At 46.0% G+C, this 11942-nt stretch overlaps 2 protein-coding genes across 2 annotated transcripts; one reads left to right on the top strand and one right to left on the bottom strand.

Annotated features, from left to right (window-relative positions):
• Nucleotides 1-255: 255 nt before the first annotated feature.
• Nucleotides 256-2521, bottom strand: MCAT (malonyl-CoA-acyl carrier protein transacylase). Its single transcript, XM_066183687.1, has 4 exons — nt 1939-2521; nt 1739-1826; nt 1241-1458; nt 256-959 (listed from the first exon to the last, which is right to left on the bottom strand). The coding sequence occupies exons 1-4, from the start codon at nt 2380-2382 to the stop codon at nt 537-539; spliced, it is 1173 nt and encodes a 390-aa protein (XP_066039784.1). The 5' UTR covers nt 2383-2521; the 3' UTR covers nt 256-536.
• Nucleotides 2522-2627: 106 nt separating this feature from the next.
• On the top strand, nt 2628-11942 carry TSPO (translocator protein). The gene is made up of 4 exons (XM_066183686.1): nt 2628-2705; nt 8339-8539; nt 10216-10354; nt 11201-11942. Exons 2-4 carry the CDS (start codon nt 8352-8354, stop codon nt 11375-11377), a joined length of 504 nt encoding a protein of 167 aa, XP_066039783.1. The 5' UTR covers nt 2628-2705; nt 8339-8351; the 3' UTR covers nt 11378-11942.

Genomic DNA, 11942 nt, shown 5'->3' with positions numbered 1-11942 from the left:
CAGGTGAATAAGAAAACAGGAACATCAACACACTGAAAGCCGTCCCAAGAAATGGCTCCTCTAAATGCACCCTCCAGCCCAGAGCAGAGCCCTCTACAACTTGGAGCCAACAACCCCTGCATTCCTGCAGAAGATCCCTGCACCAGCCAGCCAAGGCTACCAACTGGAATCTGAATCCACACCCAAAAAACTCCCCCAAAAAACAACCAACCAAAAAACCCCAAACCCCCTCCCCCCTCCCCCCCCCCCCAAAAAAAAAAAACCCCAGGAGGGAAATTTGCTTGCAGGATTGAGGCCAAACAACGCTACTTGGCCTGTTTGTTGACACCTTTGCAGTCCTGATGCAGATAGAAGAGCCAAACTTTGCTCTCCCCTTTCCACACCTGAGGAACTCAAAGGAAAATGTTCATTGCAATTATGCAATAGTGCTTTTTACAACATGAGAAGCCATCAATGTTTAAGACTTCCTCTTTAGGGAGCACAAAATTTTAAATCAGAAAAAACACGAGTTGTGTGGATTTTTCTCAAAAGGTTATTTAAGTATCTGCTGCTTCCTCATCTTCCAGAGCATCTACATGTTTATATTGTTTCCAGGCCTTTAAATTACATTGTTTGAGAATGGCTCCTAGTTGATTCCCAGGCCCCACTTCATACGTGTAAGGAAATTCTGTTCCTTGCTTTCTTTCGTACACTGAGTGCATGGTCTGCTCCCACAGAACAGGTGACACCACCTGCTTCACTAACAGCTTCTGAATGTGCTTTGAGTGCATATACTTTTTGCCATCGACATTGGAATAAACACAGAGCAGCGGTTTCTGAATTTCAATCGATTTTAGGACTTCAGCCAGTGGCTCTACTGCTGGTTCCATAAGTCTGGTATGAAAAGCCCCACTGACTGGAAGCATTTTTGTACGTTTAAAATAATATTTTCGGGCATTCTCCTGCAAAAACTCCAAAGCCTATAAGAGAGAGAGAGAAGTGAGTCTTGCACAACAAAAGTTTTCTCAGTCACCCCACAAGAATCACCTCATCAGAATTACTGTGATAAAGGGACTCCTTACCCTACCCAACAACTGAACACATGCCAGGTAAAAAAACAAAAAAACAAACCCACAGATCAAATACTTTCGTTTGGACAAACTAAGGCCATACGTAACACCCACACAGAAGTGCAAAGCAAAAGTTTTTAAAAAGTGAAACGCTCAGTTCAACTGAAGGAATAGTTACTCTGAAGCAATACCTGTAGGTGTCCTGCAATGACTCTGCTGTCTGGAAACAAATAGTTTGAAACTGTGCACACGGGGTTCTCTATACCCAGCGATTCACAGTGTTTACGGGCTTCCAGGCAGGCAAATTTGTAATTTGCCTCTCGCCGGCCGACAACCGAGAGCATTCCACTGGGGACAGCTTCCGACGCCTTTTGCATGGCTTCGGCGCGCACTTTCACCGCGTACAGCGCTACGGAGAGAAACAGAGATGCTGCGTAAATGTGAGCGCGGGCACCTGCGCGCAAGAAAGGGCAGTTGTTCACTCTCGTGAAACGTCAATGCTTTTAATGCCGTATTACATATGTTAAAGCGAACAGTGGAAGTAGAAAGTAAAATTTGTCCTCTAATTAAAAATAAAAAGCGGAAGGGACACAGTGATAACAGGCAATGCTTTGGAAACAGCACGGGCCCGGGCTGGGAGATCCGGGCTGGGAGATCCTAGCAGGGAGTTCCGCACGTCCCCCAGGCACCTTCGGCAAAGCCCAGGGCTCCAGCGAAGACCAGCGCCGCGAACTCCCCCACGCTGTAGCCGGCGGCCGCCACGCAGCGCTCCACGACCTGCGGGGACACAGAGCCGAGCGGCGCCTCAGCCGCACCGCGGGGCAGGCCCGAGGCGCCGCCGCCCCGACCGACCCCGGCCCGGCCCCCCGCGCCCGACGCGGCCCCTCACTTCAGGCTGCAGGTGGTTGAGCTTCTCCACGGCGGCCAGGGAGGCGACGAACACGGCGGGCTGGCAATGCTGGGTGCGGTCCAGCGCGTCCCGCGGCCCCTCCAGGCAGAGGGAGAGCAGGTCGTAGCCCAGCACCTTCTCGGCCAGGCGGTACATGTCCCGCACGCCGGGATACCGCTGCAGCCCGCGGCACATCCCCACGAACTGGCTGCCCTGACCGGGGAAGAGCAGCACCGTGCCCTCCCGGAGGCATCGCCGCTCCCGCCTCGCCGCCGCCGCGCCCGGCTCCTCGGCCTCCACCGAACTCTGCAGGAGGTCGCTCAGGGTCGCCGCCCGGTCCCCAGCGCCGGGGCGGGAGCTGCCCCACCGCCGCGCAGCGCCGCGGAGGCCGCCGCGCCCGCTGCAGCCACCAAGCCGCCATAGCGCCGCGGCCCAGCCGCCCATGGCCGCCGCCCGGGAACGGGCGTTGCCACGGGAACGGGGCGGCCCCCGCCGGCGGCCGCTGCCGGGCCGGGCGCCGGCAGAGGCGACTGGAAGGGAGGGAGGGAACGAGGGAGGCCGGTCGGGCCGCCCCAGCCGCCCTGGCGCTCGCCGCCCTCAGCCCCGCGCGCCGCCCTGGGCCCGGCCCGCGCCTGGCGCCTCCGCCCGCCCAGCGCCGAGAGCCCGCCCCGGGGCGGGGGAGCCCGGGGGCGGCCCCGGGGGCGGAGCTTCGCCGGCCCGGCAGAGCAAGCGCGACCGGCGGCAGCAGCGGCGCGGCGGAGCAGGAGGTAACGCCGGCGGTGCCCGTGGCACGGCTCGGGGAGGGACGGGGAGCCCGAGGGGCGGCGCGGCCCCGCAGCGGGGCCCGGCTGTCTCGCCGGAGGGGCCGCCCGACCGCGCCCCGGCCCCCGCGCGGGTCCCGGCGCTCCCGGAGCGCCCCGGGCGCCCTCGGCTCCCCCGCGGGTTGGCGGAGAGGGTTGAGGGGGGCGATCCTGCTCTGCTGCCGATGACAGCCCCGTGCCGGCCAGCCGGGATCCCCCAGGCAGGACGGGACCTGCGGTGCCGGATAAGACCGGGGTGGGGGGAGCCGCTCACGGGCGGAGTCGACTTGGGCAAGCGTTTAGCATGGAAAGTGCTTTAAATAAAAAAAATTCAAATTAAACAAAACAAACAAAAAACCAATACACAACCTGGGAAGCCTATTCTTAATTTTTATCCGGCACACGAGTTTTTCGGTGGATCACAGCTGTGCGCGCACAGAAGGCAGAACTCTGGTCTCACAGGGACCGGAGGCTCTGCCGCACACACGCGGCACATCGGCTCTCCGCACTCGGGAGAAGTTTACGATCTGTTTGTTGTTCGACTAAAGGGATCTTCCTTCAGTGTCGCCGAGGAACATTTCTTTAAGGGTGAAAGAAAAGGCTTTGGTTTCAATACTGAGTTTTAGAGAGATGCTTATAAATCAGCCCAAAATGCACTGTGATATAATTAGAGTGTTCGACGGTAAGATTATTTTTTTAAAAGGGAAAGTTGCTGTGCCGGAGTTGCAATTGTGTAACGACTGTGCATGAAGTAAGGTTATGAAACAGTATCCAGCATTGAGTCAGAGCAGCTCAGTAAAAGAGACTTGGGAGAAAGGAAACGTGTCGTAGCAGCAGGAAATTATGTTGACTTTTATTTGGGCCAATTCGAATGGATCATGATGAGCAGGTTTTTCTCACTTTTCTGTTCTCTGTGCTATTTTGTAAGATGATTTCTTCCATTTGTGCCAGCCTCCAGGTAAAATACCCAGAAGTGAGCTGCTCAAGTTAGCTGAAATACATGGGCAGTAACATATATGTCATATATGTGACATATATGGGACCATACCCCAGCCCATAGCTGCCTCTACCTGTAACATAAGTGTCAATGAGAAGAGATTGAGCAGTAAATGACAAATTCTCGCAGCAAAGATCCTGCTCCAGTATGCATTTCAGTTCCCTATATGTGAATAAATTATAGATTTATTTGCACAACTTGTGGTCTGCCACATTAAAAGAACTGTAACCTGAGGAGTGAGATTTTTGTTTCCATCTATACATCTTGCATTATAGTCTTCAATAAATACCGTATTTTTAAAAAAATTCTAATACATATTATAAACATATACACTTATTAGATACTTATATTCTAGAACATTTATTGTCTGAAGTGTCTCTATTACTTGAGATGAAATAGCAAAGATAAGCCTGCTTTTTTGTGCATGGTAGCTGTATTCTTTGTCATAGACTGTGATATAAATTTGATTTTAGTCTTGCAGCTTCCCAGAAATTCAAACCACGACACACATAAATAATTTATCAATATAAATTAAGTATGTTATCTTTAATTTTTCAGACCGCTATCTTGGGAAGAGGCCTTCTTCCTGGGGAAAATTTGCATGCTGCCTCTCAGACCTGGGCAGAGCCTTATTTTCCCTTAAAAAAATGGTAGAAGATAAGAGGGAGAGTATGTGTCTTGGGGACACCTTTCCATGTTATATCTCAGATATACTTTGTCAGTCCATCTCCAAACACTGGGCATGGGGAACTCCGGGGCTGCCAGGGTGATTTAGCACTGCTGGGAGATTTTCCTTTGTGTTTTAGTGTGATTTTTAAGTCCCGTGTGATTGGGTAGCCAGCCCCAAGCTGCACAAGAATGGAACTAGTCAGAAGTTTTATCAGCACAGGGGTATAAGTAAATTGAATGAAAGTTCTTCTTTCCTACCTTCCTTCTTCCTGCTGACAGAGTGTCCCAAGAAGGGAAAGGCACATGTCTTTCAGAGACCTTCTCAAGGCAGTGAAGTGTTTTAGTTCATTTTTCAGCAGGCTGAAGCAACCCAGGTGCTCTGTCATGATCTATCTAATCCACCTACAGCGCACACCATCCCTTTCTTTGGATGCACAGTGCTTTTTCCAGAAAGAGGACACAGAAAGATTCTGTTAGTTTTTTCTTCCTGTTATAGCACCATAGAAAAACAACAGAGAGAAGCTCACTGGACAGCAAGCTTAACTGTTGGAGTTTTTTTTCCCCTTTTGCTTTTACTTTTTGTAGCTGGAACCAACTTTGGGTAAGTCAGGTATTTTGAATACCTAGAATAATTATTCTAGGATGTATGTAAAATTATTTTAGCATATATGTAAAGCAAAGTGACCTAGTGCAGCCCTCATTGCACTGCTGAAACTGCCTGAAGTCACACTAGGGCTAAACAAAAAAGGGGCAGCATATGTTGCAAGGCAGAGATAAGAAGTGGAAAAGAAGTAAACAATTTAAGTGTGTGTGAGAAGAAAAGATTTCCAACCTTGGTGGCTCTTAGAGGCAGATATCTGCTGGGTACGCTGCAGTTATCATTCACAGACATCCAGCATTCTTCATATGAATATGAGGGTGCAAGAATATTGTGCAACTCACCCTAGAGCTAGGATATCATTGGGAAAGTACTTATTATTTCTACGTTGAGTAATATTGCTGCAGTCAGTGGGGCTGTGTTAGCAAGTCTGTGGTGTGTAAGTTATCATCAATTCATTTCAGATCATCAGCTGTACACTGAAAGGAAGGCAGGGCTGATGAATCTCTGTGCTTACATTACTTTGAGAAAATGTACAGGCTGTTCTGTAAACATTGCACAGCTCTTGTACTGCACAGGTAAACAAAGACTGCAGCACTGGTCAGTGCAGGCTCTCCAGTGCATCCTTGCCTTTTACTCATTCTCTTGCTAAAGATCTACATCAGGTAACCAGAGACAGACAGACCTGGCTTCTTCCATGCTGTTTTCTGAGTTACCATGCTTTTTATGGAAAGCTGATACTAGTATTTAATTTCTTGGGAATGAAAACACAGGAACTCCCACTGCTGATGGACAGCTGTGGTCTTGCTGCCAGCACACCCTGCTGCATGGTTTCATCCCTCCTTCCCTTTTGCAAGACAGTATTTTGCCATGCTTGGGAAATCCTGAGAGATACTACTGGAAAATACAGCACATAATTAATTAATAGTAATAGTAGTTAAAAGACTGGGACACCAACATTCAATTCCAGCCAGGATGTTCAATCTCTTAATTTCTATTTCCTCCCTTTGCTGTGCATGAGTGGCTTCACTTCTCTCATTTCTTTGCTTTGTGCCTTCACTGTTTCTATTTGCCTGCCTGGTTTTCTTTCTCTTAAGAATTATTTCAGTGTTCTTCCTCCGACATGCATGGGTGCATCATTTATTCACTAATGACTGCCACAGAGCAGCATTGTTTCAATTTTATAGTATTTAGCACTTTCAGCTTACAGAACAATTTTAGATTTTGTTCCCTGGGAGGAAGCTGACAGGACCCCTGACAAAGTCCAGTTGCTGAATGCTGCAAGAAAACCACCCTTACATTGTTAACATCCAAATAAAGCATAAAGCCCTTTGGGTTCTTGCTTATAATTTTTTGAAAAAATACTATTTGGCAGCCACACTGGAGTTGCACGTATCAGCATGTATACGTAAGCCTGTCCTCCCTGTAGGCAAAACAAAAGGGTTAAAAATTAGTGAGATCTTATTAACTCTCAGTTTCTAACTTAACCTTTGGGAGTTACTCATCTCAAGGCAGCCAAAGAGAATCGCTGTGCTTGGAGCTCTTGTTTCTATCACACCTTGTTGCTCCTGCACATGGCAATTGCTTCACATCCCGGTGAAAGCAGAGCCTTTCACACTGTCAGTGGGGATGACAAGAAGTGCACACGGCAGCAGACAGCCTGCTTCCTTGGGAAATATCAGCACAGATCTAAGTGCACAGATCTAAGCCTCAGTTCTCAATTCTTCCCTGACTGGTTTTTTTCACCCATCCAGTCTTTTGACCTTGACTTGTATCTCTGATGGCTTTGTCTGCTGCCTTTTATGTGTATATTTCTATCCATTGCTGACTTCCCTCAAGCCCACTGCCCTTTCTTGTTTACCCCTCTCAACCCTTCTCATCTTGTGTGCCTTACCAGTCCCTCCATGCTCAGTTTGCCTTCAAAACTCCGCTCTGCTTCTATCACCAGGATTTCTCTCGATCCCATTCAAACTGCATTGTGGTCCCAGCCACTGGAATCTCACATTAAATCAGTGGGCAGAGCCCTGAGTGCAGGGACAAAAACCATCATGCAAGAGCTCCCTTGCTGCCCAGGCTTACCCTGATCTCCAAACAAATTCACTGGGTCAGAGCTGTGACAATGCAGCCTCATCTATGCCATTTCCTATTGGTTAAAGCACATCTGTCACAAGCTGGATTTCCTCTTCCCCACTCCTCATCCCAGCAGTCATGGCTATAGCAATAGAAGCTTTGAAATTCAGGGAAAGACAGCCAAGACAGTATCAATATGGCACTTTTCTCTGACAAGCATTTGAAATGCCCATTGATCTAAAACTTTATTTTCTCTCCTGGGCCTTCTGCAGTTGCTCTTTCCCCACTGCTGCAATCTCTCATAATCTCTCCTGCATAACAGATGAACAGGAATTTGAGTGTATTTGCCTACTGTATATTTGAAAACACATCTTTCAGTTCTGCCCTTTTTTTTATTGTAGCTCTAATGTTTACATTTCAGTAAACTAAGCACAGCTCTTCTGTAGCATCTGGCTTTTGGCCAGAAAATCTGCAATGAAGCTTTTTCCTCCTTCCTTGCTTGCTGGTTTTCCTGCTGCCTGTACCCTAACTACAGCAGCATGGCCTAGCAGAGCAAGGCATTACTTAGCCCTACTTCTGTAGGCAAATTCAATGGACTTGGCAGCTACAATTACTGCAACTGATTGAATGCTTCAGGAAGGAGCCAAAGGTGTACTCCCCATGTATCCAGATCGCCTTTCTTGTTCAGCAAAACATCGTTTAAGTACTTACCTTCTCATTGTCCTCCCTGGTGTTTGTTTTCCAAGGCAGCTTCTCAAATGTCTGCTACTGATTCTCATCCCTCTGGCTCCCACTGAGCATCCTGCAGACATCCTCTCACATTATTTTGTTTGAGCACAGGAAAGCACATGCTCTTTTCTTCCTTGGCTCTGCCATTTCATTGAGGGAATGGGCATTTTGGTGAATGCAGAAATGCACTTTGTATTTTGGTGAATACTTCATGCTGCATTTATTTATTTTCCAAGTGCAGTTCATATAACATCAAACTGTTTTACTCCTCTGCCACACTTATGGGTGAGGATATTTCTGTTGATAAAATTCAGTAAGCTTCATGCACTCAGCTGAGAGGGAAGGCCCCACTTCCCACTGGCCCCCCCTCCCCAGGGAGAGCTTCCTTTACAAGAGTATCAGTACAAGATCCATTAATTTCAGCTGCAGTCTCTCTCAGTGACAACACAAGGCTGTGGATCAGATCTGACAAAAATGGAAACTTTTGCAGTTGCATTTTAGAAGTTCTTTGCCAATCAGTGTTTGGTTTTGTTTCAGGTTCACTGTCTCAATGGAAGTGGTACCAGCCTGGGCCCCAGCCGTAGGTTTCACACTCCTGCCACATGCAGGAGGATTTTTAGGAAGCAATATAACCAAAAGGGAAATCCCAACATGGTATGAAACTCTGCAGAAGCCATCCTGGTGTCCACCTAACTGGCTGTTTGCTCCTGTTTGGGGAACTCTCTATACATCTATGGGGTATGTTTTTCACATTGTATTAAGGCACTGACCTGATCTCAAAGTTGCTTTTGGTATAATGCCGGACCAGAGGACTATGACTGTACTCCTGTGGCTGTATGTTTGTAAGAAACTGTGTCAAGCTGCGTGTTTAACAGGTAAAAACATGTTTTGGGAGTTGTGTGTGGGTTTGATAGGACATTCTGTATGCAGAAGTATCCACATCAAAAGCAGGAGCTTGAAAAGCTGCCATTAATTTGCTTTCCTCATTCATTCTGAGGGAAAGACCTGCCAAGCTGGATACAGTAGAGCAAGGCAGCACTGGAATTTCTTCTAATTATGTCCTTCAGTTTTTCAGGAAGGGAAATTAGGATAGAACTGTTCTAATATAGCTCAATAATGCAAGGGATGAAACTGAATGCTAGGTTGGCACTCCCACATTCTCTCATTTTGGTTTCATTTTCTTTCCAGAAAAGCTTTGTAGTTTTCATAGCCTCATGTCCTGTCCCTCCCCACCAGTATTCTCTTTTATTTCTCCTCATACAGACTGTACTTTCTAACTTATTTAAGTGGAATACTTGTGTATTTGAAGAGTTAACATTTGAATGAGATCATTACTGACCTGTCAATAAAAACATGCCTTTTATCAAGGAGAAAAGAGCTGGGTGGCTTTCCCAACTTCCTTCAAGTTGATTGCACAATCTGTAACCCTCTGTCTGGATTCCTCACCACGAATCTGGGTAGCAGGTTAAATACCTTAAAAAAGTCTAGATTGTGACAGCTTATCACTTATTTTGGTAATAGCAGAATCAGTGTATCCTAAGGTGGATGGTCTTGGTTTTGTATTATACATCCAGCCCAGTGAAGAGATCATACTCAGTACCAGCCTTCTCTAATCCATCATGCACACACATTCCTTGAATGACCAAGACATTTCATTCCTCTAGAATCTCTCAAATATATGGAAAGCAACAAATAACTAAATGCAAGATTTAGTAAGCTTACCTGCCTTTCTTGACACTTAGATTCCTAGATTTGTACATCACGATCTTGGTCTGAAGTTGGAGTTACAGGTATGAACAAGTGCAAGTCCACGCTGTGCTCTGGAAATCACTTAGGAAACCGAAGTTTCTAATGCTTACCCTGCCCCAACTTTCTTTGGTTTTCACTATTCTCTCCAATCAAACTGCCAAAATAGCAAAGCTGCATTGGTCAGCCCGTGAAAGTAATGGAAGTGACTAAAGGGCTCCTCCTGCTCTCCATACTCAGCTGTGCTTTGGGATCCCACTCAATGCAATTCATTTAATCCACTTCAAAAGTGGATATTCATTTATTTTTCTTAGATCTTTTAAATGCCATGTCCCAGTACTAAAACAAAGTTTCTTCACTATTTGCATCTTAAGACTTGTTTCCATTTCAACATGGCATTCTTTTTTTAAGACTGAAATGCAGTAGATTTTCTGCTTCTAGGCACTTAAAAATGAGAATTCTGGCATGACTGGAATTTTTCTCTTTCCATGTTGTTATCTAGAGCAGCTGATCAAGCCTGTGCTGTCAGTTACTTTGCCAAGTAGGGCCTGGATATCTAAATCTTCCAAATTCAGCTAGACACTGGCACTGAAGTTATTTCACTGATCAAGAATGTATGGTAGCTTTAAACAGAGTAGTGAATGACACTTCCCCTTTGCTTTCTGCAGATATGGCTCCTACCTGGTGTGGAAGGAACTGGGGGGCTTCAATGAAAAGTCAGTGGTTCCTCTGGGTCTGTATGCAGGGAACCTGGCATTAAACTGGGCATGGACTCCAATATTTTTTGGAGCTCACAAAATGGGATGGGTAAGTGGAACACTAAGTTTCTGAACCAAAGGCTCCTACTCGTTTACAAGTTCTTAGCATGAAAGGTTTGTGTCACAATATTTTCTCCCTGAAAATGGGTCTGAACACAAAATATGGCCTGCAGAACTTTGCTAAAATTCTCTTTAATGCATGCATGCAGCCACCTGAGAGAATTTACAGATATAGACCACCCTTAAATAGATTTCAAGCAGCTTTCTGCCAGCCTTTGGTAAGAGCTTTGTGTGACTAGAAAACATAAACATTCATGTCTTACGGCAATTCCTAGGTTTTTCTGGCAAACAGCAGTGATAAGCAGCTTCTTACAACATTATTCAGGTGATCAACACTCCTTTTAGAAAAGACTCATTTTCTGCAGCTCTCTGAAGAGAAACAGCTCAATTATTCTCAAAAATAAGAACTGGGAATAAAAAAAAAATTATATTTGCCTGGTTCTCTAGCTGTACATGCAATGCTCTAACAGGGAAAGACTCTGCAATCCATCACTGATTCATTCACACCTCATCTCTTCAGGTGACATGAACAAACTGGACAGGCTTGCTTGGTCCAAGTCACTGCAAAGTGTCTCACTGCCCACTAAAGAGGGTATGGGTGAGAAGGACTTTATTCTCCCTCTCTGCTCCCAGCTGTAATGAATAAACTTTCTTGTATTGTTTTATACTCAAAGTGGTTTGTAACTCAGAAATCTATCATCTTTTTCTGCTGGCTACTTTTCTAAGAAGGATTTAACTCACAGAGGGATAGAACAGGTGCCAGGGCTAGGTGGAAAGAGTGATAGACATGAAATGCAACAAGTAAAAACAGCACTAACCACCTTCTGTGTTTCAGGGGTTGGTGACTCTCCTACTTACAACTGGAACAGCAACAGCTACCACTGCTTCCTGGTATAACATCAAGAAAACAGCAGCTTATTTGATGGTCCCTTATTTAGCTTGGCTAACCTTGGCTTCTGCACTCAATTATCGGGTCTGGAAGGACAATCGCAAGACGACAAAACCTGAATAAGCAGTTTTCAGCCAAAACCATTTTTTCCCCCACAATAATTTTTTATATAAAGTTATGGCCTTATTTTTAGCTGAACTACTACTGCCATTACTTTGGTAATTACAAGTCGACAAAACAAGTACCACTTTATTAGGCAAGCCACAGAGGGGGGTATGCCTGACTGGGTTTTATAGCAAACTAAAAGAAAGTCTTGATTGAAAAGTGGTTAAGTGCCATATTAGAGTATTGTATGTTACATGACAACAGCATTTTAACTGTTACCAGAAGAAAGCAGGAAACAAACTTGCTTATGTTCAGAGGAAGAAATCCAGCCACACACTAACAGTTTCCAGAAAGGTGTTCCTAACAGTGACAGGCATGATTGTGGCCTGAATCTTTCATATTTACCACCAGGCACAGTGCCTTTGTGCTATGATGTGTCCCACTAGAGCCACAAGGTATTTGTCTTCTGGCCATTGCACTCAGGAAACGTTTAAGACAAGCCCTTTTTAACAATTTGTGCCTTACTGCTTTGAAGAACTGTACATGCATTCAGCTAAATGCATTAAACTACATTTAAACTTAA

The sequence above is a fragment of the Chamaea fasciata genome, unplaced genomic scaffold (genome assembly GCF_029207755.1).
Source record: "Chamaea fasciata isolate MVZ Bird 193981 ecotype frontalis unplaced genomic scaffold, bChaFas1.0.hap1 SCAF_5, whole genome shotgun sequence".
NCBI classification, from domain to species: Eukaryota; Metazoa; Chordata; class Aves; order Passeriformes; family Sylviidae; genus Chamaea; species Chamaea fasciata.
Note: the sequence above shows the minus strand (reverse complement) of the source record. Positions and strands in the feature narration are given on the sequence as shown.

Excerpts from the sequence above, each read along its gene's own strand:
- MCAT (XM_066183687.1), bottom strand. The coding sequence starts at position 2,382 with ATGGGCGGCTGGGCCGCGGCGCTATGGCGGCTTGGTGGCTGCAGCGGG. Across the intron at positions 1,827-1,938 it reads TCAACCACCTGCAGCCTGAA|GTCGTGGAGCGCTGCGTGGC; the intron begins GTGAGGGGCCGC and ends GTGTCCCCGCAG. Across the intron at positions 1,459-1,738 it reads AGCCCTGGGCTTTGCCGAAG|CGCTGTACGCGGTGAAAGTG; the intron begins GTGCCTGGGGGA and ends TTCTCTCCGTAG.
- TSPO (XM_066183686.1), top strand. The coding sequence starts at position 8,352 with ATGGAAGTGGTACCAGCCTGGGCCCCAGCCGTAGGTTTCACACTCCTG. Across the intron at positions 8,540-10,215 it reads ACTCTCTATACATCTATGGG|ATATGGCTCCTACCTGGTGT; the intron begins GTATGTTTTTCA and ends TGCTTTCTGCAG. Across the intron at positions 10,355-11,200 it reads GAGCTCACAAAATGGGATGG|GGGTTGGTGACTCTCCTACT; the intron begins GTAAGTGGAACA and ends TCTGTGTTTCAG.